Here is a 26,457-nt window from a genome sequence, read left to right as displayed (position 1 = left end):
GAGCTGCCAGGACACAAACATCTAGTAAGATAGATAAATAAAACCAGAAATGGAAAGGGACCCAAGATCCACCTTCCTCCTTCCTCCAGCTTTGGATCCAGCACTGATGCCCGAAGTGGCAGCGGCCTATTGCCAGGATGAGGTCAAATCCAGGCCTGTGGGCCTGGCGTGGTAGCCAGGTGGCTAAAGTCCTTGCTTTGCATGCACCAGGATCCCATATAGGTGCCAGTTCTAACCCCAACGGCCCCACTTCCCATCCAGCTACCTGCTTTGTGGCCTGGGAAAGCAGTGGAGGACGGTTCAAAGCCTTGGGACCCTGCACCTGCGTGGGAGACCTGGAAGAAGCTCCCGGCTCCTTGATTTGGATCGGCACAGCACTGGCCATTGCGCTCACTTGGGGAGTGAATCATCAGATGGAAGATCTTCCTCTCTGTCTCTCCTTCTCTCTGTATATCTGCCTCTCCAATAAAAATAAATAAATCTTTTTTAAAAAAAAAAAAAAGATGAATTGATTTACTTGAAAGGCACAGCTACACAGTTCCCTCGGTTCGCTTCCCCAGATGGCTGCCATGGCTGGAGCCGGGTAGGTCGGAAGCCAGGAGTCAGGAGACTCCTCCAGGCCTCCCAGGTGGATGCTAGGGCCCTTGGGCCCCTCTCCTGCTGCTTTCCCAGGCGTATCAGCAGGGAGCTGGATTGGAGGTGGAACAGCCCACTCAGCCTGGGATGACTGTCCATGTCAGATGCCGGGGCACACGCTGTGGCTGAGCTGCTGCACCTTACTGCTGGCCCCGCCGGCTCAGGATTCCGAGCCAGGGGGGCGGGCACGGTGGCATCACGGGTTAAGCAACCATCTGCATGAAGTAATAAAACACATCGTATCTGTAAGAACTGGCCGGTCACATCTTCAGCTCCTGCGCCAGTTGTGTATTGCAACGCAGTTCAGAGAGCAGACGTGCAGGGTCACAGGGCAGGGAGGGAGGGCATTGGTGGGAGGGAAGGGGTTAGGGTTAGGGTCACAGGGCAGGGGACTTGGCATTGTAGGAGAAGACTCGCTGAGCCCTGAACACACCCTTCCATGCTGACCACGTGGCACCTGCTTCCAGCTGTCCCACTTTCTTCCTAACCGCTCCCGTCACGCTGGGCGCACCAACGGCCACCACAGAAGCTCCTGGTGGCGTCCCGAGACCAGAACCTGGGCTGCCTAAAGATTCCTAACCGCGTCTGGGACTAGTTCTATATTTATGATGCTACAGCACAAATACATGAACACGCAGGCGATGAACTCCACCTTCCACACCTGCCACAAGATAACGGCAGCTCAGGTGGTGCCCTGCACAGAGGGAGGACCACAGAGGACGTGGGCAGGAGGCAGCCACCTACCAGCCCAGGGGACTCCTCCCACCCTGCCAGCACCCCAACCTTGGGACTGTGTGGCCTCCCACCTGCCGAGGCGACACCCTCCTACTTCTCAGCCCTGTCTGCCTGCCACTTATGGCCCCAGCAGACCACCACCCATGTTGGCAAGTCCAGGGCCAGGCAGCCTCCATCTTGCTGTACTTCACATCCCTGGAGCGGAGCTTGTGATGTAGCAGATGTGGCTTGGGGCACCCCCATGCTGTCGCAGAGCAGCGGTAGGGGTTCCGCCTACTCTGCTCCCATCCGGCTCCTTGCCACCCATGGGGTGGATCTAGCCAAGGCTCTTGGCTTCAGCCTGGCCCAGCCCTGGCTGCCATGGGCATGCTGGGGGGAGCCGGGGGCAGCGAGCCAGGGGAAGGGAGATCTTTGCTCTTCAATCTTCCACCGCGGTTGCACCCGTCCCCCTGGGCACAGCGTCAGAGCTGCTGCTGGACTCGGGGCCAGTGACGGGGACTGGAAGGACAGAATCAGACGCGCCCCCACAGGCCATTTGCACACACACACACAGAGGCTTCTGTTCATCCAATGTTTATTGACTTGTGCGCCGTTGCAGCCAGCGCTACAACATGAGACGCGTCCTTCCCACCCCTTTTCTCCTGGACTCCCTCTGGGAGGGAAGCTGGAGACAGATGGAAAACAGGGGTATGGGGAGAGGGGCAGGGCTCAGGGGCGTCCACCTGCACCCCCACACGGCGGCCGCAGGAACTTCAGGGAAAGACCAGGCGTCCGGCAGACATTTCGGTTCTTCCCATCATAAAACGGAGGCCGAGGGGGGCCAGTCAAGGTCCCTGGACTGCGGAGAGAGAGAAAGGGGGCGAGTGGGTCTGTGTGTACAAGGACAAGGCCAGGCTGGGGGTCGTGCAGAAGAGGAGGCAGGCCAGAGGTCAACTGAGATGCACGACACACAACGGACAGCAGCTGGTATCAGCGTGCAGGTGGGGCTCGACCGGCTGAGTGCTGGGCGGATGTCTGGGGCTGCTGGCCACCACGGCCACGAGTGCCCACTCGGTCCTCAGCACGATGCACAGGAGCCCCTCTGCGCTGGGAGAGTCTTGCCAGGGCCTTGGGCCGCATCTCTGTGACCCTGGGTAAAAGCCCCGCTTTGGTCAGTGCTGGATGACCCCCGTGCCAGGTGAACTCAGGGTGAAGGGCGCAGGGCTGCCACGCTGACTACTGACAAGGGACGGGGTGGGTGTGACAACGCCCTGCACAGCCAGCAGCCCCAGCTCTGCCCCCTTGCAGCATCCTGGGTCATGACCCAGCACCCAGCTCAGCACCAGATCTCAGGAATCAAGGCACAGAGGTGCTGCAGGTTCCAGCCTGTCCCCAGGCCAGACCGGGCTGGACCGGGCTGGGAGTCCACAGCGTCCTGGGGCAGCCGAGCCAGTTCTGCGGTTGCTTTGGGGGCAGCTGGTCAGTTCCGGAGTGAAGCCCTTCTACAGTGTTCCTGAACTGCCCGTGGGGTTTAACGTGGTGATGTGGGGGTGAGTTCTAGAATGTTCTTGGAGTCTGTCGGAAGTGCCAGGAGTGGGAATTCTGTTGCTGACACAGGAAGTGGGGAGCAGTGTCCAGTTTGATGGCTGCACAGGGGCTGGGATGGGGTTCCTGGCCAGGACCACAAGCTCCCAGAGTCCCAGAGGCAGAGTGCTGGGTTTCTAGCACGCCCCGCTGCCCCGCAGGCTCTGGGCCACCCCTGGGATGGGGAGGTGGAGGGGGCCTCACCTCTGCCCTCAGGGCCTTCAGCCCTGCGCCAGGGCAGCTGTGATGGCAGCCACCAGCTTCAGAAACTTGCTCTCCGTGTCCACGTAGCCATCACCGCTCTGCGGAGGGAGGGGGCAGGGTCAGCTGGGGCCCCAGTGCCGGCCCCACACTGGAGGGGGGAGGTGGGCATGGCTGGCATGGGCGGGAAGCAGCCTTACCTTCTTGGAGTGGACCAACTTTCCGGCTACCATCACTTCAAAGAATCCGGTGACCTGGGGGGTCCCCTCGCCACGCTGGGGAGTGAAGGGGAGACTGAGGACCCCCAGGGGAAGGAAATGGCGGGGGGCTGGGGCGCACAGCTGACCCATCCTCCCCCCTGCTGCAGCCCCTCGTGGTCCCCAGACTCACGATGTCCAGGCATCCTGGGAACTCCTCTTCCAACCTCTTCTTGAGCTGAAGATACTAAAGGCAGGGTGAGAGGTCACGACCTGGACGAGGTCACCACCCAGAGTGCCAAGGCCAAGGCTATGGCCGACCTTCCCCGCCACCTGCTCACCTTGGGCTTGTAGCCTCAAGCGCCACTGGGGGAGTCCAGGAGAGGGTCCGGGTGATGGGAGAAGAGGGACCCCAGCCAGGCAGAGGGCGGGAGCGGGAGGAGGAGCCGGAGAAGAGGGAGAGGCTGGGTTAGGAACGAGGTAGCACTCCCGCCCCCCACTTCCAGCAGGAAATTCAAGCTCCCCCCCCCATACCTCACCTGCCAGAGCCATTTCGGCATTGGAAATCCGGGGGGGGGGGGGTGGCTTCCACCAGTGCACAGCCCCTCACCTCAGCCCAGGGGAGCACGACCCCGGCCACCCTGACCCCAGCTGTCCCTGGTTTGCACCTGACCGGCCAGCGCCCCACTCCGGCCAGACACTTAACGGGGACGGGAAATCCACTGAATCCCTGTCTTTTTAAGCAGCTACTGCATACCAGCCCATTGCTAGGAGCCACGGGAATGAACAAAGGGCGCGGCCCCCTAACTCCACTTCTCTTTAGGGACCTCAGGAATTGGGGGGACGCTGTAACTGGCAAGGTCACCCCTTCCCCTACGCCACATGGGGAAACTGAGATCAGGAGAGGCGTGGGGCTAGCGGCCACGGGCCTCCATCCCCCCCTCAGGCTTGCAAGGCCTCCACTCAAAGCTCTGCCAAACGCAGGAACCTTCTGGAACATGAGCGCTTCCAGGCGCCCCCACCCAGTGGCTGCTCAGCCTGTACACTGGAGAAAGGGGAAACGAGGGCCAAAAGCGGCCGAGGTTCTCCCTCCTGCGCAGCTGCTCCGAGCTGAGGCTCCCGGCAGCCGCGTGTGTGGACGGCCCCGGGCCCCGCGGCCAGGGAGGGCCCGTTTCCCGTGCGTGCACCCCGACCGGCCACTCGACCCCCGGCTCCGTCGGCGCGCGGGGTGCCCGTGCTTACCAATACACGACTCTCACGGAGAGGGCCATGGCCGGCGATCGCAGCCTCGGCCGCGGGGCCGGCGCAGAGCAGGAGCGAGCGGGCGGCGCGGGGCGCACGGGGTGTGCGGGGCGCACGGGGTGTGCGGGGCGTGCGGGAGCCGGAGCGGAGTGCGCCCTGGACGCACCAGGCCGCGCGTCCACCTTCCCCGGCGCGAACCAACGCCGCCGGAGGGGAGAGCGGAAGGCCGAGGGGGACCCGACCGCGAGACGAGCACCCCACAAGCCGCCACCTCCAGGCTCCCACGCAGTCACCTTCCTGTAGCCCGTGATGGACCAGGGGGCATCCCGATAGAGGGGGTCCCGGGAGCAGCCTTCTGCGCGGCCCCACCCAGGTCCCCCTCCTAAGGGAATGGTACAGTCCGAAGGGGCGAGGCGGACGGGGGGAGGGGGGGCCAGTCCACCTACAGGTCCCGGATGCCGCCTCCATGCAGGTCCCTGCAAAGGCGCCCATGCAGGGTGCTGGAACCTCAGTTACCCGGCCTGGAAAATGGATGTGATGACTTGCAAGATCATGGTCCACTGATTGCACGAACGTGTACCCTGGGCCGCACCTGCAGCAACCCCCCCTCGGGTCCTCGGGGAGGTGGCGAGAACATGGCCACGAGTGGGCGCATGACTGATGCGCCCTCCCACCGGGGACAGCAAGCCCCCGCTCCTGGCTCTGGCCTGGTTTAGGGCCGGGCTGTTGTGGGCATCGAGGGAGGGAAGACCTCCTCCCCCGTGTGCATCTCCAGGACCCGTTGGCTACACTGGCTCCTGCAGGGGACACCTCCCCATGCAGGCCCGTTTGGCGTGTGGGCAGCCCCAGGACGCACTGCCCGGGGCTGGGGAAGGAGCTCAGCCCGCTGCCTGGCGGGGCAGGCTTGGAGCCCAGCATTGGGCTTGGGGTCTCCAACACCTGATACAGGTGCCCACCTGTCCTGTAGGAGTGCTCCTTGTGACTTATTCTGCATGTCCCTGGTTAAGGGCACATTAGCAGGGAACCCCAATCAGCAATGCGGCTGCCAGGACTCAAATCAGTGCCCATACAGGATGCCATCCCTCAGGTTGTCAATTTTTTTTTTTTTTTTTAGATTTAGTTCTTTTTATTAGAAAGGCAGATCAGATTTACAGAGATCCACAATGGCTGGAACTGAACTGACCCAAAACCAGCAGCCAGGAGCCTCTTCCAGGCCTCCCACACGGGTGCAGGGTCCCAAGGCTTTGGGCCGTCCTTGACTGCTTTACCAGGACACAGGCAGGGAGCTGGATGGGAAGTGAAGCAGCCGGGACACGAACCAGCACCCATATGGTATGTTGGCACTTCTAAGGCAAGAATTTAGCCATTGCGCCACTGCGCTGGGCACCCGTCTTCTTTTATAGTCGTTTATTCTGCTGTGTTCCAGCCTCAGTGAGAAAAACAGCCAGGAACCATCCTATGAAATAAAGTTCCGTCGCACAGCAGGGGGAGAGGAGGAGTCATTTGCAGAAGTGAGACATAAAAGATATTCAAAACTGCAAATCCTCTCAGCCCTACAACCTCATGGCCACCAGGGGTCACTAGAGTGCCTCGCCCACCACCTGCCCCAGCTTGGCCAGGCACAGGGCAGCCGCTCATGTGCCTTTAGCAGAGTTTTTGTTTCTTTTTATGATTACTTATTTTTATTTGAAAGATTTTACAGAGGGAAGGAGAGCCAGAGAGAGGGAGATTTTCTACTCGCTGGTTCACTCCCAAGATAGCTGCAAAGGCCAGAGCTGGGCTCATGCTAAAGCCAAGAACCAGGAGCTGAGAACGCAGTCGAGTACGGTCCAAAAACTTGGGACTCTGCATCCATGTGGGAAACAGAACCTCAGGCTCGCTCTCCTGTTCTGTTCCCGCCGCAGGCCACAGCTCCCCAGCCCCACGACTCTCTGACCCAACCCTCACCCCAGCACACACTAGCACACGCACCCTGAGACCTTCTGTCTTGCCTGCTTTGAGCCCAGCAGGGAGGCAGCGAGTCCCTCTCTCACACACACAGCAGGGCACGCCGTGCATCGTCGGCACGTGAGCCCACCCAGCAGGTTCAGCATCATCCACTGAATCGATGGATGTGATGGGGACTATCACAGTTCACATTTATCTGAACTGAGCAAAAGCCCTACACTGGACAGGAAAGCCAGTGCAGCCATTTGTTCACACCAAGAGGTCTTATCTTCCTGTCCGGAGATAAGCTTATCTCCCTGCGGGAAAGGGGTGGGTTGCACTTCCTGTCCCAGAGCAGCCCTTGGCTGTTAAGCGCATTGCATCCTTAAATGCCAGCTTTTTGATTGTTGAAATTTGGCCTATAGATGCCTTTCCCTGGTGGGCGGCAGAATTCTCCAGAGGGCCGCTGAGCTCCTGCCAGGCCTCATAGGTCTGCCGGAAGCACGCCACCCCAAGGCTGCAAGAATCTGGCATGGCTTAGTCCAGTGAACGCAGCACCCAGAGGAAGCATGTCGGGGTGCAGGCTACAGAGGACTAAGTACCCCAGGAGTCTGGGAGCTTTGAGGGGGACCCTGACACAGTGAGGTTGTCCTGGCCAGTCATGCTTTTTGCTTGTCCGACACAGCAAGGAGTATAACCCTGCAGTGGCACCACGCCCCCTTCCCAGATCGAGCCAGTCACTTCCGAGCCTGGGGAGTTCCTGCCTGCAGGGCCCCAGGTCACCACCCCAGGTCTGTGTTGGCACAGATCAGTTTGAGTGGAACCTACATTGCGATGGCTTCACCCGGTCTCCTGCTCCACCCTGTGTCTGACAGACGTGTGAATGGGCAACAGGCAGATGGATGGAGGGATGTGTGGATTTGGCAATGAGTGGGAGGACAGGTGGAGGATGGGCAGGGGGGCGACACCCTGTGGTGGGCTCTCACACACGGTGCCTTCTGTCCTCCTGCTTCTCGTGGCTGTGGGGGAGGCTGGCCGCCATGCTGAGGACTAAGACCGGCCCAGCCTGGCTACTGCAGCCTTCGGGGAGCAGAGCAAAGGAGCCCTCTGCAGCACACCCTTCCAACTAAACAAGATCTCGAAGTACATAAAGCCCCACTGCTTGCCCCATCGTGGGGCGAGGCTCAGCACACCCTCAGCACACACACACCCATCACCAGGCATCCGCCTGAGGGTGCCTCGGCCCCTCCCAGAAGCCGCAGCTGTCACCAGGACACCGATGACTCCCTGATGCCGGCGGTCCTCCCGAATCCCTCCTCAGCAGGGAACGCTCGGCTCTCCCGCCAGGCTGGGCACACCCATCACCCCTCCAACGCACAGGCTGAGAGCTTCAGTCAGCCGACGTCAGGACAGCAAGCTCGGGCCTCCCAGGAGCCGCCTGCTGGGTGTGCACGCTGCCCTGGAATGACAAGTGAGAGCCCAGGCCCGCCCGGAGGGAGGCCTGTGGAAGACACACGGGACAGAAGAGCCAGGCCAGCCCCCAGATCCTGACTTTATTCCTACATACGTGAAAGGCAGAAGGCACACACACACAGCTCCTCCCCACGGAGGAGCCAGGCCAGGACGATGCCAGGGGCCCAGGACGGAGGTTGGGTCTTGTGTGTGGGTGGCAGGGACCCCAGTGCCCATGCCATCACCTGCCACTTCCCAGCAGGCAGTCATTAGCAGGAAGCACAGCACAGAAAAAGGCCGGGCCGGTCCCTCAGGTTCAGGGCCCGCCGACAGGGGATCCCCAGTGATGGAGTGCCAGCCCCAGCTGCCGTGGGCATCTGAGCGACTGTCACTCCTGTTGTTCTCTGCAGAGCAGCCCCTCAGCAGCCAGCTCCGCCCGGTCCTTCTTTGCTCAGTGCAATCACAGCTGCGCGAGGTGGGCTAACGGAGCTGCGGCTTCCAGCTCCGCGGAGGCGGCTCACTGCACATCCTGTTTGCTGGCTCGGGGCTTGCCGGCGTGCGGCCCCAACCTGTTCCAAGCCCAGCACCACTTCCTCCCATTCTCCCCCGAGCGGCCTCTGCTTTGTGCTCAGCCTCGTCTTCCTGGCCATTTCCTTCGGCCGTATTCCCAGGAGTGAGATCAGCGGTGGGAAGGGCAGCTCGCCCCACACGTCAGGATTCCAGCTGCCCACGCATCTCCTGCCCCGAGCACGCAGGCGCAAGCTGAGACACCCTGACCTGCCCGGCTACCCAGCAGCTGCAAGCTGGACCGGAAGTGGGACCACAACTCAAGCCAGGCGCCTGGGATCCTCCACCGCCCACATGCCTGCGGCAGCTCTGGTCTGACCTCGGGATGCTGGCTGTGGTCCCCAGCCTGAGCTGCGCAGCGCGGCTCTGCTCTGGGGTGCCCACCCAGGGTCTGCCCTCAGCCAGCCACCACCTGATCACTAGCCCCAGGCCTTGCAGAGTGTGGGCACCTGAAGCTCTGACAATCTGGGGAACCCCTGCTACTCATGAAGTTAACACCCCAGGGAGATCCACCCTTTAACCTGACAATGTGGAAACCTCTAGAACACTAACAGAGTGCTAGCCCCCTGCATCCTGTGCCCCACCACCCAGATTCCGCCATTAACCTTCCACCGACCCCACTGCCTGGTCCCCCATGCGCAGGCTAAGCCAAGCCGCCACTCGCTCCCCCTGGCTCTGATGCGACTCCAGGCCCGAGCTGCCCCTGCTGCCAGCGCCTCAACAGGCCCAGAGCACACGCAGGGCCACCACGTGCCATCGAAGAGCCACCTTGACTGCCTCAGGAGGCAGTGGCATCCACTCCCCACCCCCGTCTCTGAGCCAGCTTTACTTCAGCCCTGTGGGGGCGGGAACAGAGCCGCTCAATGTCCCATGCTGTGACGGGGGACCCGGGGTAATGCTGTGCCCGTGGGAGGGGACAAGCCAGGCGCAGAACCCAAGCTGCTGTCACAGGCACTTTATTGGAGAAGGCGGCCAGCCACGGGCTCAGCTACAACCTGCAGATGGAGAACAGGACTGAGGGGCGCCTGCACAGGGCTCACTTTGTCCCCACCCCGCCATCTGGCTTCCTCCATTCTGGGGGTTCTGGCCGTCCTTCCGTCCCTGTGATCGGGGACCCTCGCCTTCCTCCTCCTCCTCCCACTGCCCCTGCCCGGCCAGCACCCCCATGCCACTCACTGGATCTCGCGGAACGCTCGCTTCTCCACCAGCTTCACTTTGTACTTGCGCTTGAACCTGGAAGAGGGCAGGGCAGTCAGTGTGGACCCGCCAGCTGGGCTCCCTGCCCCACGCCGCACCTGCCCGCCCCCACGCCGCGCCCGCCCGCCCCCATGCCGCGCCCGCCCGCCCCCACGCCGCGCCTGCCCGCCGGGCCCTCACTTGGCTCTCTCCCGCGGCTCGATCATGTTCCTCCTCTGGAAGCTTTTGAACCGGTCGCGGAGGATGTTGCCCTCGGGCTGTGGAGATGTGTGGGCCTCAGCAGGGCACAGGGGCAGCCCCCATCCCCGCCAGGCTCCCCTGGCCTCAGCTCAAGGGGAGGACTAAGGGGCCTGCTGGCCCAGGGGCTGGCAAAGGGGGCGCGGGAGACGGGGAGTGGCAGGGTCTGTATGGAGCCTTATGAAAACCCCCAGGGGACTGGAGGAGACGGGCGCTGGGAAAACCAGGGAACCGCTGGGAACAGTCTCCCAGGCCTGGCTGGTAGGAAGGACCCACGGAGCAGGGATCTCAGGCACACCACCCCCCAGGACCCTGTGCCCTCAGCCCCCGGACACTGGCCCACCTGGCCCAGTCCGGGGCAGCCAAGGTGTCACCCACAGCCCCGGGGGGCACACGGGGAGCAAGGATGGTGTCATCACGGGGCACAGGGTCCTGCCCCCCGCCCCGCCCCGCCCGCACCTTCAGGGTCCGCAGCGAGTCAGACAGCTCCGAGCTGAGCTGCACATCAATCTCGGGGGGCTGGTACCTGTGGGATGGTGTGGGGTCAGGGGTCAATCCTGGGAAAGTCCAGACTGGGGGGTAGTGTCTCCCAGAAGGGGCGCCCTGCGCCCAGGGGACCCCACCCGGGCCTCACTTGAGCCGCCCCAGCCTGCGGGGCTTGTCCGCCTCTGCCAGCCGCTGTACCCTCCGCTGCTCACGCCGCCGTGCCAGCTCCGCCAGCCGCCGTGCCACCTGGGCCTTGATCCCACGCAGCCGAAAGAGCTCCTGGTGCCGCAGGCGGGCAGCCCGCAGCGCGGCCTGCTGCACCCTCTGGGGACAGGACAGGCCGCCACCATGAGTGCTGGCTGCCCTGGGGTTCCCTCCCCGCCTCCCAACCCCGAGCCAGGCCTCACCAACGCACGCGCAGCCTTCTCCCGCCGCCGCTGCTGCTCCGTCTTCTTCTCGCCAGTGGCCAGGCGGGCAGGGGCAGACAAGCCCTCAGCAGCCCCAGACTCGGGGTCCTCGCCACAGCCAGGCTCGCCCTCCCCATCCGACTCCTCCAGCAGCCCCTCGCACATCTCCCGGAACACCGACTCCTGCGGGGGTATCAATGCGTGCAGGCCCAGGTCAGGGCAGAAGCCCATGGACCAAGCAAGGATGGGTGTGCGTGGGCAGGAGCGGGCTCACCTGCGTGGCGGCCTGCTCCGCCGTGGGCAGGGCCAGCTGCCGCTCCAGCTTCTCCGCCTCCTTCTGCCGCTGCAGCTCCACCTCGTGGGCGGCCAGGAGCAGCCTCTGCAGACAGTGGAGTGGGGGAGGTTCCAGCTGCGCCCCCTCCCCAGCCCCAGGGCGCCCCAAGGCCATCCTGCCCGCCCTGGACCTGGCGCTGCTAATACACTATCCGGCTTACTTTACCACCAGAGGACCAGGACATCCTTCCAGGTTGTCAGGGACAGCAGGGTGCCATAAACCCAGTCCCGGCCATGACCATAGCCACCCCAAGCCACAGAGGTGCTCCCTGGGAGGGGCACAGGCTGGGCGATAAACCAGAGCCCACAGGGCAGCGCAAGCCATGCTCAGTGGACAGGACCCACAGCTCCCCAGGTCAGACACAGCCAGGCTGCCTCTTGCACAGGCACCACGAACCTGGCAGGAAACTCTGCCTCGGCCTGTCACTGAGATGACAAGGCCACGACAGTGACTCAGAAGGGGGGCTCCCAGATGCCAGGGTTGCCCTCCCACCCCAGGGTAGCAGCCCTCTGCACACACAGCCAGCCAACCCTTCTGAGCCTGACACGGTCTGTGTCCCCCGTGGAAGTGCGAGCTCTAGGCCAGCCAGGGGTGTGGGTACCTGGTGGTCTTCGAAGGTGGGGTTGTAGGAGGCTCCTGCAGCTGTCACCTCCACGGCAGGTGCCTGGGAAGGCTTGATGTGCAGATGCGATGGACGCTGGGGAGATGAAGCCACCAGGTGATCTGGGCTGGTCTCCAGGTGTGCGCCCCTGGGCCACGCCCAGAGACAGGGCCTTCAGAAGCGGGGTTCCCAAGGACCCTCAGACCCCAAAGGTTCTGGGGCTGGCAGCCCAAGAGATCCCTGGGGAAACCCAGATTCCACAGCCACAGGGCTCACATGCCACCTCCCGGGTGCAGTACACAGACCGGGTACCATCCTGGGAAGGAGGTCCCTGGCGTGGCAGACCTCGCCCCCAGAATGCCTCCCACACTCACCTTCACTCCTTTCTTCTTGGTCTGTTCCAGAAAAAACTCATCCTGGCCAGCCAGGGGCCTGTCGAGGGGGTCTGTGGGGACAGCGAGGCTTTCTGGAGTGGCCCACAACAGGGCTGCGGCCCCGGGACTCCTGCCACAGTGACCACACAGGCCGAACAGCGGGGACGCCCTAGGCTGGGGCAGGAGACGGGACACCGGTGGGCAGCAGCCCTGGCCGCCGGGCCCTGACCATCACCCAGGACAAGCCCTCCCACATGGACTCTGGTGGTGCGCCAGCTGCACCACTGGGACCAGTGTCTGTGGGTGGTGTGAGACACTCACTGTCGGAGGCCCAGAGGTCATAGAAGGGCCGCTCCGCGCCCTGCTGAGGTTCCGGCTGGGCCTTGGGCGCAGCAGGGCGGCGGAGGCGGGCCTGGGCTTTCCGCGCCTCCCGTGGCAGTTCGCCTCGCGCCGCTAGCTTCTCCCACAGCTCCTTCTTACGCCTGAGCTTCTTGGCATTGGGGACCTGGTGGGCGAGGACACTGGGTAGGGGGCAGGAGGGGAACAAGTGACCACCTGAGACACAGCCAGGCCTCCTTCCAAGACCACCCCCCCAGGCTTCTCCCCGGCCCTAGGCAGCCTGCAGCATTACCGGGAGCCCACCCCTCCAGCCCCTCCCCCATCTGCTCTCCACAGCCCAGCTGTGGCTCCGGGCCCCCTGCGCAGCCCAGCAAGGCCTGTGGTGCCTGGATCTGGGGGGACACTCACTCTTTGGGGGCTGGAACCTTGGATGTGTTCTCCAGGACCAGATCGGCGCGCAGCGGCTTCTTGAGCAGCAGGGCCTTCCTCTGGACCTTGCTCCTCTTCCTCTTCAGCTCTGGCCGTGGCAGAGGAGGGCAGACAGGGTTCAGGCCTGGCCGGGCGCTGGAGGCTCCCAGTCCCCACAGCTCTGGACGGCCACGGGGGGAGACGGCAGGCAACCCCAGGAAGAAGCTCCTGGACAGCACAGCATGACCTCCTGGCTGCTCGCTCCGAGCCGAAGCCCAGCCTTGCAACCGCTCCCCCATCTCGCCTCATGCTGCCTTCTTTCACCCCAAGTTAGTTCTTATCCGTGCAGCACCCCCAGCCCCCTCCACTCTCCCGCCCAGGGCGACAGGGCGGCCTCACTTCCACTTTCTCAGACCGCCTTCCAGCAGTCTCCACCCCACCACACCACTGCTTGCTCCTGGGGTCCTGTGCCCCACATGCACGGGATTCAGGGTCAGCACCGCAGCCCCCTCCTCGCCCCTCGTCCCATCTCACCCTTTGCCTTGTAGCCAGTGTCCACGAAGAAGAGCTTGTCATCGGGCGCCTCGGACAACAAGCCCCTGAGATGGAAACAAGAGCCGCCGAGGTGCAGTGGGGTCAGCACCTTGCCCGGCCGCTGCGTCCCGCCTCGGCGCACAGGACAAGATGCAGCGGGCAAGGGACGGGCACTGATGCTCTCTACTCAAACACCTTCTGTGCCCGAGTACACCTGCCTTTACCCAAGCACCCCGCCTTGGCAGCAACAGGCACACCCGGCGTCCCGCCCCCCACCCCCACACACTTCCCCACAACCTGCCGCCCAGCCGAGGTGCCCGGCCCCCATGCACCTGCCCACCCACCCAGCCCCGGAAGCACCAGTCCCCACAACCTGCACGCCCCTGGAAGCCCAGACCCCCATAACCCAGCCCCTGCCCCCACAATCTGCCCGCCCGACCCCAAATGCCCCGACCCCACAAACTGCCCGCCCGACCCCAGATGCCCCGACCCCACAATCTGCCCGCCCGACCCCACAATCTGCCCGCCCACCCCAGATGCCCTGACCCCACAATCTGCCCGCCCGACCCCAGATGCCCCGACCCCACAACCTGCCCGCCCGACCCCAGATGCTCTGACCCCCAACCTGCCCGCCCGACCCCAGATGCTCTGACCCCCAACCTGCCCGCCCGCCCGGCCCCCACGCACCCGCTCGTGCGCTCCTGCAGCCGCACGTCCTCCAGGTACTGGTCGAGCTCCAGCCCGAGCGGCTCCTCGGCCAACCGCCGCCAGCCCCGCTTCCTATTTCTCGGGCCTCGCCGCCGCCGCCTGAGCGCCGGGTCCACCGAGGTGGGCCGCAGCCCCAGGAAGCCGGAATCGCCATCGCGTTTCCTGGCCTTGCCGCCGCCGCCGCCGCCGCTCGCGCCGCCACTGCCCGCCGCCATCTTGGCAAAGGCCGACGTCAGGCTCTGGCGTCCGGAAGTCCGGTGTGGGACGCACTCGGGGCAGCTCCCCCACCCTGCCCCGTGACGCACTTCCGGGGCCGCCTCCTAGGCGGAGGAGTCGGGGAAGCGTCTCTTCCTCCGGCCTTTGTAACGGCATCTGCAGGTTCCTAACGGGGCGGCCGGGCCGTGGCGTGTATCGGGATGTTGTAGGATTGCGGTGCTTTCCTCGAGCGGCGCACTTTCCCGTCCTCTCGAGGCCTTCGGCTACTGATTATTTTGTTTCTGTTTTTTTAAAATCTGTGCCCGTCGCGATGGCTCAATGGCTAAATTCTCTACTTGCAAGCGCCGGGATCCCATATTGGCGCAGGTTCTTGTCCCGGCAGCTCCACTTCCCATCCAGCTCCCTGCCTGTGGCCTGGGAAAGCAGTCGAGGACGGCCCAAAGCCTTGGGATCCTGCACCCGTGTGGGAGACCTGGAAGAAGCACCTGGCTCCTGGTTTCGGATCAGCTCAGCTCCGGCCACTGTGGCCATTTGGGAAGTGAACCAGCGGTCGGAAGATCTGTCTTTCCTGCTGTCTATAAATCTACATTTCCAGTAAAAATAAATCTTGAAATGTCTGTCTTGCAAAGGGAAAGTCAGAAACCTGAGTGATACATCGGGTGTTCCTGCCCCATCCTTAGGGAGGTTGGAAATATGAGACCTAGAGGAATGGTGTGGCTGAAAGCAGAGTGTCCCGCATGTCAGAACCCCGCGCCGTGAGGGGAACCGGAGAATAAATCATTCCTGCTGGCCTCCGTGTCCCCCTGGCCTCCGTGCACCCCTGGCCTCCGTGCGCCCCTGGCCTCCGTGCGCCCCTGGCCTCCGTGCACCCCTGGCCTCCATGCGCCCCTGGCCTCCGTGTCCCCCTGGCCTCCGTACGCCCCTGGCCTCCGTGTCCCCCTGGCCTCCGTGCGCCCCTGGCTTCCGTGTCGTCCTGTGTGGGAATGGGAGGATGCTGGCATAGGAGCTCCCTGTGTTTCTTCCCCACTTCCGGAGGCCGCCCCTGAGGATGGCCAGCCTGGTGTCCCTGCCCACCAGCCTGCGGTGCCCTGGAAGGACAGTGGCCATGCAAGGGCTGGCCAGCCTGGTGTCCCTGCTGGCCGGCCTGAGGCACCTTCGAGGGACAGTGGCCATGCTGGGGTGGCCAGCGGGGTGTCCCTGCCAGCCAGCCCTCAGCTCCCTGGAAGGGCAGTGTCCAGCCGCCGGCGTCCGGCAGAGGTCGCCGCGCTGCCCGCGCGTGGGCGGCCTGGGCGCGGCCTGGACAGCCAGGCGGCCCGCGTGGCCCCCGCCCCGGGGAGGGCGCGCCGTGCCCAGGCCTGGTTCCCAGGCCCCCGCGGCCGCCCGCAGGGAGGGCCGCCCAGTAACTTTTCTTCGGAAACTATGTGCCGGGCTGGCCCCAGGCCCAGGCCTGACTCACCAGGCCGGGACAAGGGCCCCACCCGGCCCCCTGAGGACGCGCGGGGAGCTCCCCACGTCCCGCCTGGCCCGGACAGCGCGATGGCCACACTGGGGGGGACAAGCATCGGCTTTATTGCTTGCGGGGTGGTGGGTGCGCGCGGCTCCGAGCGCGGGCCCCTGTCACCCTCCCTCCTGGGCGGGTGGGCGTGGACGTCGTCTCAGCCTGCCTCGTGAGACGCCCCCCAACCCCAGCTTCTTCTCGGGGTGCCCCGGCAGGGTGGAGCCCTCATCGGTGGGGTAAGGGGTCCCCTGAGCGAGGAGGGGGTTGTAGCACCAAGGACCCCGCGCCCACCTCAGGGCGGCCTTATAAAAAGAGGGGCTGAAAGGGAAGTCCCGGGCGTCCTTTCCCAGGGAGGGAGGCCGGCCTGGAGGGAGGAGGGGGTCCCCCTGCCTGCCGGCCACCGGATCCTAATCTGAGACCCCAGTGGGATCGTGAGTGGCGGGGAGGGACGCGGGACGTCGCCCCTCGGTGGTCCCGAGGCCTGAGGCCATGGTGGGGCGGGGCCGGGAGGAATGGGGCGGGGCCAGGGACGGAAGGCGAGGCTAGCCTGGAGGGACGCTAGAATGGAGGCGGGGCTAGGTTCGAGGGGCGGGGTTAGCCTGGAAGGATGCTCGGATGGGAGGGGCCAGGGGCCAGGGGCGGAGCTAGCCTGGAGGGATGCTCGGGTGAGGGGCGGGGCTGGACAGAAAGGAGGCTCGATGAGGGGCGGGGCGAGGGGCGGGGCTCGATGGGCGTGGCCTGGCGGGGAGGAGCCAGGGGCCTGCTCGGCAGGTGTGCACAGAGCAGGTGCTCAATAAATATACCAGAGTGACTGCGGCGCGGGACAGGTGCCTGCGGGGGAGCGTCTGTGTGCTGTGCCTGTGTGAGGGCGGAGGGGCCGGGACCCACTTCCCCCCGCCGACCCGGGCCCTGCTAAACGTCCTGTCGGGGAAAGGAGCTGGTGCCTTGCAGCGGGTGGACAGGGGAGCCTACAGCAAGGGCGGGCGGGCAGGTGCACGGGGCGAAGGCTCACTCGGCCGAGCCCTTGTGGCGACGCTTGGAAGGTGGCACGAGGCGGCGTGGCAGGTTGGTGGGCAGCCCGTGGCCCTCGAGCTTGGCCTCGATGAGGTGGCTGGCCAGTGCGAACTCCTCGTCATCCAGCATGCCGTCCCGGTCCACATCGCTCAGCTTCCAGATGCGGCCCAGCACGGAGTTGGGCAGCTTGGTGCCCACCATCCAGCTCTTGGCCTTGGAGCCGCTCAGCTTGCCGTCGGCCGGTGCCAGATTGTAAAAGATCTCGTCGTACTTGGATTTGTCCTTGGTCACCACCCACTCGGCCTCGTCGTCCGAGCCCTCCTGGCCATCCTCCAGGGCCTCGTCGGGGCCACGCTCCACGAACGGGCCCATGTGTGTGCCCTCGAAGGCGCCGCCTTGCACGCCCACCTCCGTGCTCTCCAGCTCTTCCTGCCGCAGCAGGGGCATGAGCTTGGCGATGTCGTGGGTCAGCATCTCGTCCAGCGCCTCCAGCAGCTTGGGCTTCAGCGAGTGGAACTTGGTGAAGTCGTGCACCATCAGCAGCTCCTGGAGCAGAAAGGAGGGACAGGGTGGACACAGGGCTGTCAGGAAGGTGAGCCCAGTGCCTGGAGCTGACATGGTCTGTGGTCTGTTGGGTTGCTCCTGCCTCATCCACCAGCAGCCCACCACTGGCCCCCAGGCTACCCCCACCCAGATCCAGCACTGTCCAGCACACTGAACATTCTACCCCACCCCCAATATATCCACCAGCCCCTTCCTCTTCAGTATCGGACCCCCCCCCACCCCGCGCTACAAAAGTGCATGGCCACCCAGAAGACTACACTTCCCAGCTTCCCTTGCAGTCTCCATGGCCATGTGATTAAATCGAGCAAATGAGAGGGCACCCATCCATAGCCCTGTGACTAAGCCCAGCCAACTGGACGACACCCCCCCACACACACACACCACACACACACCACACACCACACACCCCTCAACAATCACCTTGTGATACAGCAGCCCCTAGCTGCACATGCTGATTCAATCAGTTAAATAAAAAAACTAAAACTTGGTTCTAACGTGGCCAGTGCAGCCATGAGACACGTCTATCATCATGGACGCTGCTTTGGGACAGCCACATTCTGAAAGTGCCAATGCAGAAAGAAAGCAGAGGCAGGTGCTGGGTGCAGGGGACACCCCGTCCCACACAGAGGGCCTGGGTTCAAGCCCCACTCTGCATGCAGCATTTGGGGTCCCTGAATTTCCACCCCGCTCCAGCCTTGGCTGCAGGCATTTGGTGAGCAAACCCACAGGTGGAAGGTCTCTCTCTGTCCACCTTTCAAATAAGATAAGCTTTTTTAAAAAAGGAAGAGAGCGGTTGTACCCTTCACTTTCTGGTTAGCTAGAACGCAGACACAGCGGCTGGTGCTTCCACAGCCATTTTGTACCATGAAGTATTTTGGGCATGGAGGTCAGGCAGGGGAAAGAGACCAGGCAGATGTGGCCCTATGAAGCGTGAAAGCCACCAGGGAGGGAAGCAGGCTGCTGTGTTCCTGAAGCCACTACTGACATCTCTCTGTGGGGAAGGTGCTTCCCACCCCATCCTCGGGCACCCCCACCTGCATCTTCTCGCAGTCCGGGAAGTCACCGGGAGAAATGTGGTGCTCCAGCTGGATCTTGGCAAAGATGACCGGCAGCTTCATGATCAGCTGCTTCTTCTTGTTCTCCTTCCCGAACACGGATGGCATCTCCTTCTTCAGGTAACTGATGATGTAAGCGTGCACCTGCCGGCCAGAGTGCGCGCCCGAGTCAGACGCGGCCAGCCAGGAAACCTCCCAGCCAGACCCTGCTTCCTGACAGGGCAAGGTGATGGGTGGCTGCCCTGTGCCCCACACACCACCGCCTAGTGTCGCTGTGAGCCCAGGGTCCCTGGACATTCCTAAGGCACCCCCTGACCGGCCAGCCTCCTGCCAGGCCCGGCGTTTCCTTCCTGACCATCAACTGGGTCAGTGGCCTAACAAAATCACCGCTGCTGGCAGCAGTGAGGGGATTCAGCCACATGGGGAAACTGAGTCAGGGGCAGTGGGGCAGTGTGGTTAACAGGGAGGATGCCACGTGGAGGAAATCGCACGTGAGGGTGGGCGTGGGGCATGTGCAATGAGGAAGACCTGGCCAGCGTGGACCTCCCTCGCGTGCCCGGGGCCTGAGTGTCCCTGGGGCGGCCCCTGAAGAATCTGCCTCAGATGGGGTGGGAGGGCTTGGCCTTCACGTTGAAAGGGCCATTGTGGCTGGAGTATGGTCCTGTTTGATGGGTGAGTCCTGCGAGATGGGCCAATGGGGAAAGAGGACTGGGTCCAGGGAGGGACCCCCGGAGAGGAGAAGGAGGCAGGAGAGCCCTGATGACTTTTCCAGAGAGGAAGCAGGGGAAGGTGCCAGGAAGAGATAAGTGGGAGGGCGGGCTGGGCCGGGCGCGGGGCCCGGCTCCGGGGTTTGTCCGCTTTTCCGGAGCTGCCTCCTGGCCGGCCTGCGGGGCACCAGGTGTCCTGGTCTACCCCGCCCTGCCGTCCCCGGGGGTTCAGGGGAACCTGGGCACTGGATGGGGAGCGCTGGACTGCATCTGGGGAGAGCTAGCTGGGAGGATTTCTGGGCCTGGGGCGGGGCTCTGACTCAGCCCCTCTTGGCTGCTCCTGAAACCAGCACCTCGGGCTCCTCCGCACGCCTGGAACCTTCTGGGCCTCCCTGCCTAACCGGCTTCCTGCCCCACCTCCACTCTGGCAGCCTCCCCGGCAAATGTTCCCTGCAACTCCCACCCGGTCAATCCCTACTCCGCACCACTCTATGCCTGGGGACAGCACAGCCCAGAGACCCTGAGCGTCCTGGCCCACAACACCCCTTTGCCACTAAATTACACTGTCTACACTGAGCTCCACATCATCTTCCCTCCCCCAGGGAGGCCTCCCTGACTGCCCAGCCCTGGCCACGCTCAGCATCCTTGCATGGGGATGGTTCTGTATCTTTGTCCCCAGACCCTGCAGGATAGGGCTGGACCAGCCTGGGTCACTGCCCAGCAGACAGCCAAGCACAGAGGGGACTTTGTGAGCTTGGAGGACTGTTTCCCTGGCACTCACTCCCCAAATATTTACTCAGCGGGGATTCCTTTCCAGGCGCCCAGACCCACAGAGAGAAGGAATTCAAAGCTCCTAGCAGAACCCTGGAGGGTGGGAAACAGCAGGTGAGGCCAAAAACTGGGGAGGGAGCGGGCAGGAGGAGAGACTGACAGGAGCTGAGGGACCTGTGAGCCCAGAGCTGGCAGGGGGCTGGAAGCCACTGGGGCGGGACTAATGCAAGGAATGGGCAGGAGCAAAAAGGGGTGGGAGCAAGGGATAGCCTGGGGGTCCCTGTAGAAGTGGCTTCTTCCATCTGGGAGGGGCCGGCACCCATGGGTGATGGGCAGAGCTCCACGGGTGGCTGAGTGGTGACTCACTAACCAGGGCGACTGGGAGGACCCGAGCAAGGCAGGGAGTGCGCCCCCAGGTCCCTGGCCACGGCCCCTTCAGTTCCCCACCGCCGGCTCACCCTCACCAGGCGCGCCCGCTTCACCAGGTCGTTGAGTTTGCGCAGCGCGGCGTGGCGCGGCAGGCCCTGGATGTCGCGGAAGAGGTCTTGCTCCTCCAGCTCGAAGAGGCGCCGGTTGTCCGGCACCAGCAGCGGCTGCGCCCAGAAGGAGCCGATGTAAACGCGCAGCACCTCGGGCGTGCCCACCACCTTGCCCAGCGCCCACATGAGCGCGCCGTACACGCGCATCAGCTGCTGCGTCTCCACCATGTCGGCTTTGTTAAGCACCACGCGGATCTTGTCCTCGTGGCCCCGCAGGGCGCCGATGGCCTCCGAGAACTCGTCCGAGATCTCCAGTTTGTGCGCGTCGAAGAGCAGGATGATGAGGTCCACGCGCTCGGCGAACCAGCGCAGCACCGCGGGGAAGTCATAGCCTGGGGAGGAGAAGGGGGTGAAGTCAGCGCCTCACGCCCCTCATCACGGGGGCCACAGCCCCCCAGCTCCCTGCCGCGGGGGCCATCACTGCCCGCTTGCTCACGCACTCGCAGTAGGTCCCTGCTGGGTCTGTCTGCAGAGTGAAGCCCTGTAAACGGTGCCTAAGAGACTCCCTGTGGGCCTCCGTCCTCCCCACCCCAGTGCCTCTGCCCCTCACCCCGGGAGAGCTGCCCACCGCCCTGGCTGCGTGCTCTCACCATCACTCATATCCCACGTACTTAGTTTATGGAGCAACAATCACTGAACAGCTGGTTCTGTGGTACAGTGAGTTAACCCTGCCATACGTAACAGAACATCTCCAAGGGCTCTGGTCCCAGCTCCTCCACTTCTGGGCCACCTCCCTGCGGCCGGACAAGGCAGCAGAAGATGGTCCAAGCGCCCTCTGTACCCACGTGGGAGACCCAGAAGAAGCTCCTGGCTTCCTCTTGATCTAGCTTGGGCCACTGTGACAACGTAGGGAGTGTACTAGACTAGCAGATAGAAAACCTCTGTCTCTAACACTGCCTTTCAAGTAAATACACTTTTTTTTTTTTTTCAAGATCTTCATCCACTGCGTCTCTCCCCAAATGGCTGCATTGGCTGGAGTTAAGTGATCCGAAGCCAGAGCCAAGAGCTTCTTCCAGGTCTCCCACATGGGTGCAGGGTCCCAAGGCTTTGGGCCGTCCTTCACTGCTTTCCCAGGCTACAAGCAGGGAGCTGGGTGGGAAGTGGAGCTCCTGGGATTAGAACCAGCGCCATATGGATGCTGGCGCTTGCAGGTGGAGGATTAGCCAGTGGAGCCATCATGTCAGCCCCTCAATAATTAAATCTTATCTTAAAAAGAAAGAAAAATTATTGAGAGGCATACAGGCATGATGTCCTGTTCTTTGTCCAGGGCCCTGTGGAGGCCATAGAGGACGCAGAGCTGGCCCTGCCTGCCACGGGCTCCATCCGCCTTCATTCTTTCCTCTCGATTCACCCCTCATTCATTCATTCATCACCCACCATCACCTTCACTTATTCACGCGCCTGTCCACCAACCCAAGATGCCTGGGAGAGCAGGGGGTGTGGTGGGGACCCTGGCAGTGCCAACCCTGCCCGGCGCCATCTGCTCACCCTGGCACTGACAAAGGGCCCATGAGTCCTGCCTCGACCAGACCCAGGCAGTGCCGCTACAGCCAAGCTCCAGTAGTTCTGGAACCTTCCCCTGAGCTGCCTGCTCCTCCCAGGCTCACAGCCCACTGGGGACACAGAACCACCCTCCTCCAGAGGGTGAGGCTGACATAGCAGGGTCCAGGGAACTGTGGAAGCCCAGAGGGGACACCAAGCCCAGAGCAGTTGGAGGGGGTGATCATGGAGGGCTTCCTGGAGTAGGGGACGCAGAGGTGGATACAGAGCCTTCTCACTCACTGGGCCTTCGCACAGAGCCAGACCTCCCTGGGGAGCTGCTGACTAGAGGAGGCAGGCTCCCGGGGGCGGGTGCCGGGCTTGGAGGCAGGGCATTATGTGGGAGAGGAAGGGCCTAGGCCCTGGAGGAACAGCAGCTCTCTCCAACGCCCTCCCTCCAAAGTCTGCACAAACAGAGAGACTGGCTGGGACTCGGGAAACAGTGGCTCACGGGCAGGGCAGGCGGGGGTGGCGGGGTTGAGTCAGCGTGGGAACAGGCAACGTGGCAGAGGGCAGGCGCTGCGGTGTGCTCCCGCAGGGAACAGCGGGTCCCAGGCCACACTTAGCACGTACAGCCTTGCCCCCTGCACCGACACGCACTTACCGTGCTTTGTCACAGCCCCAAGAACATGACACCTAGTGTGTGCCACATCACAGGTTGCCTGGGCAGATACCTAATGCTCGCCACGCCCCACGGGTCCCAAGGGCCTAGCAGAGAAGCAGCTTGCCCCAGAGCCCAGAGTTTGCAAGCAGCAGAGGCCAGGATGGAGACCCACCACACCCCGCTACAGGTGCAAACACACACAGGCCTGCCCAGCCCTGTCCCACACCCTCAGTCACACCTGCACACGCATGGGCACAGCTGCCCTCAGCTTCAGGTGGCCCCATGTGGCCACAGTCATACACAAACACACACGTTACACAAGCTCAGAGCCACACTCAAACAGTGACGCATTTCACAAGAGACAGTTCTCCAGTTAGACCTACGGTGCAAGTCTGGCACTTCAGAAACTTCCAGCAAAATGGAATGAAGGGGCCAGAATCGTGGCCACGGTGGGTTAGGTCAGAGCCTACAGCAACAGCATCCCATATGGATGCCAGTTCAAATCCCGGCTGCTCCCCTTCCCATCCAGCTCCCTGGTGATGCACTTGGAAAGTAGTGGAGGACGGCCCAAGTGCTTGGGTGCCCTGCACTCACGTGGGAGACCCAGAGGAAGCTCCTGGCTCTGGCTTCCACCTCGCCAAGCTCTGGCCGTCATGGTCATTTGGGGGGTGAACTAGAGGATGAATGAGCTTTCTCTCTCTCCCAATCTAGTCTCTAACTGCCTTTCAAATAAATCAATGTAAAGACAAAGAAAATGTAATCAAATGATAACTTGAATCCAGGGCCAGGGCCATGAGGACTCCTGCCCAGGAGGCACAGACACACGCCCCCAGCCAGGACAGTCCAGGAATGGAGACCCCAGTCCCTGAAACCTCCTCCTCCCACCAGCACCAGGGGAGACCCTTTGGCGCCGAGAACCCGGCCCAGCCCCTGGGTGGTGGCCCCAGAAGCCACTCCTTCCCGCCGTGGCCGACGGCTTCAGCAGCTGCCACTGCACCCCCAACCCCTCCCTCCAGGCCGCACGCCCGCTGGATGCCCGCCAGGCCCGCTCTCCCCTCTGCCCTACACCTCGGCCTCCTTTGCCCCAGTTCCCGGCCCAAGAGGCAAGCGGGGGGGGCGGGACCAGAAGCTGGCGGGAGGGGTGTACAAAAGGGGGGAGGCTAGAGGGGTCCTGGGGGTGGGGCCAGTTGCTGGAAGGGAGGGGGCAGGGACTAGGCAGTGCTGCCAGCCCCACTGGAATCCACTCCTCCTCCTGCACAGCTGTTTATAAATTCCAGGCCCGGTCTTGGCCCCCGCCCAGACCCCCCTCTTCCCAGCCCCTGCTCAGCCCCAGCTGCAGGCCCGGCTCCGCCCAGCTAGGAAGCTCCCTGCCCCAGGGCAGTCCCTCCCAGTCCCTGCCTGCACCCGGAATCTCCTGGGCACTCCCTCTGCACCCCACAACCCGCCCAGGCATGCTGCTTCGGGTGGGGGCTCCATGGGTTCCTCCCCGGGGGAAAGGATTGAGGCAGCCCTCCATGGCCCTCGCCCCACAGAGGCCCCGCAGCCCCACCCGCCTCACTCACCCCTGCTCACTCTCTGCTTGGCGCCCGACAGGATGCCTGGGGTGTCGATAATGCTGATGCTTTCCAAGACCTGATTGGGGAGCTGGGCACACATGAACCTGGCAGCAGAAAGAAGGGGGGCATGGAAGAGCCTGAGCCAGGAGTGAGGGGGCGGAATGGGATGGGGGGCATCAGGTCCCATACTGTCTCAGGGTGGGGCGTGGAGAGTGCGGGTCCCACCACCGGGCAGGTGTGTGGAATGGTAGGATTTGAATCCAGGCCTGACAGCTCTGCGGGTGGAGGGGAAGAGGCAGAGGAAGGCCTGGGGGTTAGGTGGGGGTGCACACCTGTTGAGAAAGGTATTCCCAAAGGGGTTGAGCTTGCGGAAGGGCTTGTCGGGGTCCACCACGAGGGCATTGCCCGGCACGGTGCCCTCCGTGTCACCATGCATGACAGCCACGAAGCAGTCGGTGGTGGGCTCGGGCCCCACGCGGGAGCCGGGCACCTCCTGCTCCAGAAGGTACTGGATGAAGCTGGTCTTGCCCGTACTGTACTGGCCGGCCACCAGCACCATGGGCTTGCCGTCGAAGTCGGCATCCTCCAGGGCGGGCGAGTGGAAGGAGCCGAAGCGGTAGTGCTCCTCCAGGGGCAGCAGCTTGGCCCGGTACAGCTCCTTGAGGGCCGAGGTCACCGTGCGGATGGCCTCGGGCTGCTGGCCCCGGGCCCCGCCCCGCTTCAGCCAGCTGAACATGGCGGCTGGGCGCTGACCACTGGGCTCACAGAGACGCAGGTGCCTGCGGGAGGAGAGGGTGTTGACGGCGGGCTGCCTGGTGGAGATCAAGGCAAGGAGATGGGGTACGGGGGTGGGGGGAGGGAGAGGACGGGTGCAGGCAGGGAGAGCAAGGGGTCCAGGTGGGGTGGGGGCGTCAGAGGCAGCTCCACGGTGAGATGGGCGAGAGCGGAATGCAGGGATCAACCCTAAGCGGGCTAATCCTCCATCTGCAGTCCCAGCACCCCATGTGGACAACAGGTTCGAGTCCCAGCTGCTCCTCTTCCGATCCAGCTTCTTGCTAATAGAGCCTGGGAAAGCAGCCCAAGACGGCCCAAGTCCCCGAGCCCCCCTGCACCCATGTGGGAGACCTGGAAGGAGGTCCTGGCTCCTGGCTCCAGCCTGGCTCAGCCCTGGCCGTTGTAACTGTTTGGGGAGTGAATCAGAGCATGGAAGAGCGAGCTCTCGCTCTCTCTCTCTCCCCCCTCTCTCTCCTTCCTCTCCATCACTCTGCCTTTCAAAGGAACACAACAAGGGCATTTGACGGCAAAAGATGAGGTGTGGAAGCTGCCTGAAGGAGCGCACCCCAAAACCTCCCTTTTCCTGCCCCCTTCTCCGGTCATCACTGGACACGTTCTACTGTTCAGCGTGCTCCCAGAAAGGTCGAGACCAGCTGCCGCCAGCCCAGAGGGGACAGGGCAGCCCTGGATGCTGCCTGTGGGGTCTACAGCCACCACCCACTGTGGATGTGGGAGAGAAACCAGCTCCCGCCAGCACCCAGCTGCCCGCCTCCTGTGCGTCCTCTCCCTGCCGGGGGCTGCCGAGCAGGACCCGGCCTACTGTCCCCTATCTGCGGTGTTTGAGTCAAACGCTTCTCTGGCCAGTGCAGGTAGATGCTTGGAATTGAAGGAAGCTGCCCCGAGAAGCCGCTGCTGACCACATGAGTTAAGGACTTTGCAGCATTCCTGGGAGAGCTGGGCTGCGCCTGGCAGGAGCTGGGTCGCCTCGGGCTGTGGCGGGGGGAAGGGAGGCGCTCCCAGCTGGGCAGGACACCTCCCGGGAGGACTGGGGGCTCAGGACCCTGCTGGAAACCCCTCACCGGACCCTCCAAGGAGGACAGAGTCTGAAACCAAGGTAACTGCCCATCAGATGTGTTGGGTTCCTTAACGGGGCAACCGAGAAATGCACAAGCCAGGAGGGAGCCAGGGGCGAGGCAAGGGGCCTGGGGGCATCCCAGGGCGGCAGCGAAAGTTGCTTGTGGGTGGGCGAGGGGCAAGCCGGGGACGTGGGGGGCTCGGTGGCAGCCTGGAGTGGGGGGGAAGGGGCATCCGCAGTGACCCCTGTAGGAACCGGGGCGGGTGCCAAGGCCCGGGGCGCACTCACCGACGGGGCGCGCTGGCGACGGGGCCGGGTTGGCACAGGCTGGGCCGGGGGTCCCGCGGGGAACTGGGGGGCGCCCGCGGAGCGGCCTTGTGCGCGCGGTCCCGTCCGGAGCC

General features: G+C 63.6%; 3 protein-coding genes and 1 non-coding gene across 7 annotated transcripts; all 4 read right to left on the bottom strand.

The window, feature by feature from the left end:
• Positions 1-1,928: 1,928 nt before the first annotated feature.
• On the bottom strand, positions 1,929-4,690 carry SELENOW (selenoprotein W). Its single transcript, XM_040978276.1, has 6 exons — positions 4,575-4,690; positions 3,674-3,698; positions 3,526-3,579; positions 3,336-3,410; positions 3,139-3,236; positions 1,929-2,209 (listed from the first exon to the last, which is right to left on the bottom strand). Exons 1-5 carry the CDS (start codon positions 4,601-4,603, stop codon positions 3,156-3,158), a joined length of 264 nt encoding a protein of 87 aa, XP_040834210.1. The 5' UTR covers positions 4,604-4,690; the 3' UTR covers positions 1,929-2,209; positions 3,139-3,155.
• A 4,769-nt stretch (positions 4,691-9,459) lies between these two features.
• Positions 9,460-14,369, bottom strand: NOP53 (NOP53 ribosome biogenesis factor). Of its 3 annotated transcripts, none has more exons than XM_040977884.1 (13): positions 14,124-14,369; positions 13,437-13,501; positions 12,903-13,017; positions 12,477-12,676; positions 12,156-12,226; positions 11,782-11,877; positions 11,121-11,225; positions 10,847-11,029; positions 10,588-10,763; positions 10,413-10,479; positions 9,897-9,973; positions 9,696-9,752; positions 9,460-9,514 (listed from the first exon to the last, which is right to left on the bottom strand). In XM_040977884.1, exons 1-13 carry the CDS (start codon positions 14,357-14,359, stop codon positions 9,508-9,510), a joined length of 1,455 nt encoding a protein of 484 aa, XP_040833818.1. In that variant the 5' UTR covers positions 14,360-14,369; the 3' UTR covers positions 9,460-9,507. The 3 variants fall into 3 exon arrangements, with proteins under 3 accessions (XP_040833818.1, XP_040833819.1, XP_040833820.1); XM_040977885.1 differs by having other exon boundaries at positions 12,903-13,011; XM_040977886.1 differs by lacking the exon at positions 9,460-9,514 and having other exon boundaries at positions 9,692-9,752; positions 12,903-13,011.
• On the bottom strand, positions 10,269-10,378 carry LOC121155187. Its single transcript, XR_005883630.1, has one exon. It is a non-coding gene; the product is annotated as a small nucleolar RNA SNORD23 (small nucleolar RNA).
• A 2,228-nt stretch (positions 14,370-16,597) lies between the features above and the next one.
• Positions 16,598-26,457, bottom strand: EHD2 (EH domain containing 2). Of its 2 annotated transcripts, none has more exons than XM_040978275.1 (6): positions 26,345-26,457; positions 24,540-25,019; positions 24,214-24,311; positions 20,428-20,840; positions 18,471-18,635; positions 16,598-17,418 (listed from the first exon to the last, which is right to left on the bottom strand). In XM_040978275.1, the coding sequence occupies exons 2-6, from the start codon at positions 24,941-24,943 to the stop codon at positions 16,867-16,869; spliced, it is 1,632 nt and encodes a 543-aa protein (XP_040834209.1). In that variant the 5' UTR covers positions 24,944-25,019; positions 26,345-26,457; the 3' UTR covers positions 16,598-16,866. The 2 variants fall into 2 exon arrangements, with proteins under 2 accessions (XP_040834209.1, XP_040834208.1); XM_040978274.1 differs by having other exon boundaries at positions 24,540-24,986.

Source organism: Ochotona curzoniae, unplaced genomic scaffold (genome assembly GCF_017591425.1).
Source record: "Ochotona curzoniae isolate NIBS_2020 unplaced genomic scaffold, NIBS_Ocur_1.0 contig_2861, whole genome shotgun sequence".
In the NCBI taxonomy this organism is placed as follows: Eukaryota; Metazoa; Chordata; class Mammalia; order Lagomorpha; family Ochotonidae; genus Ochotona; species Ochotona curzoniae.
The sequence above is the reverse complement of the archived record's forward strand: the minus strand, read 5'-3'. Positions and strand labels throughout refer to the sequence as shown.

Bases quoted from the DNA above. Each gene is read 5' to 3' on its own strand.
- NOP53 (XM_040977884.1), bottom strand. From the start codon at position 14,359: ATGGCGGCGGGCAGTGGCGGCGCGAGCGGCGGCGGCGGCGGCGGCAAG. The intron at 11,878-12,155 runs GTGAGTGTGGGA...TCATCTCCCCAG, and splicing joins CCAAGAAGAAAGGAGTGAAG to CGTCCATCGCATCTGCACAT. The intron at 11,030-11,120 runs GTGAGCCCGCTC...ATACCCCCGCAG, and splicing joins CGGAGCAGGCCGCCACGCAG to GAGTCGGTGTTCCGGGAGAT.
- EHD2 (XM_040978275.1), bottom strand. From the start codon at position 24,943: ATGTTCAGCTGGCTGAAGCGGGGCGGGGCCCGGGGCCAGCAGCCCGAG. The intron at 24,312-24,539 runs GTGTGCACCCCC...TTCTGCTGCCAG, and splicing joins GGGAATACCTTTCTCAACAG to GTTCATGTGTGCCCAGCTCC. The intron at 17,419-18,470 runs GTGGGGGTGCCC...TTTCTGCTCCAG, and splicing joins CGGACTGCGAGAAGATGCAG to GAGCTGCTGATGGTGCACGA.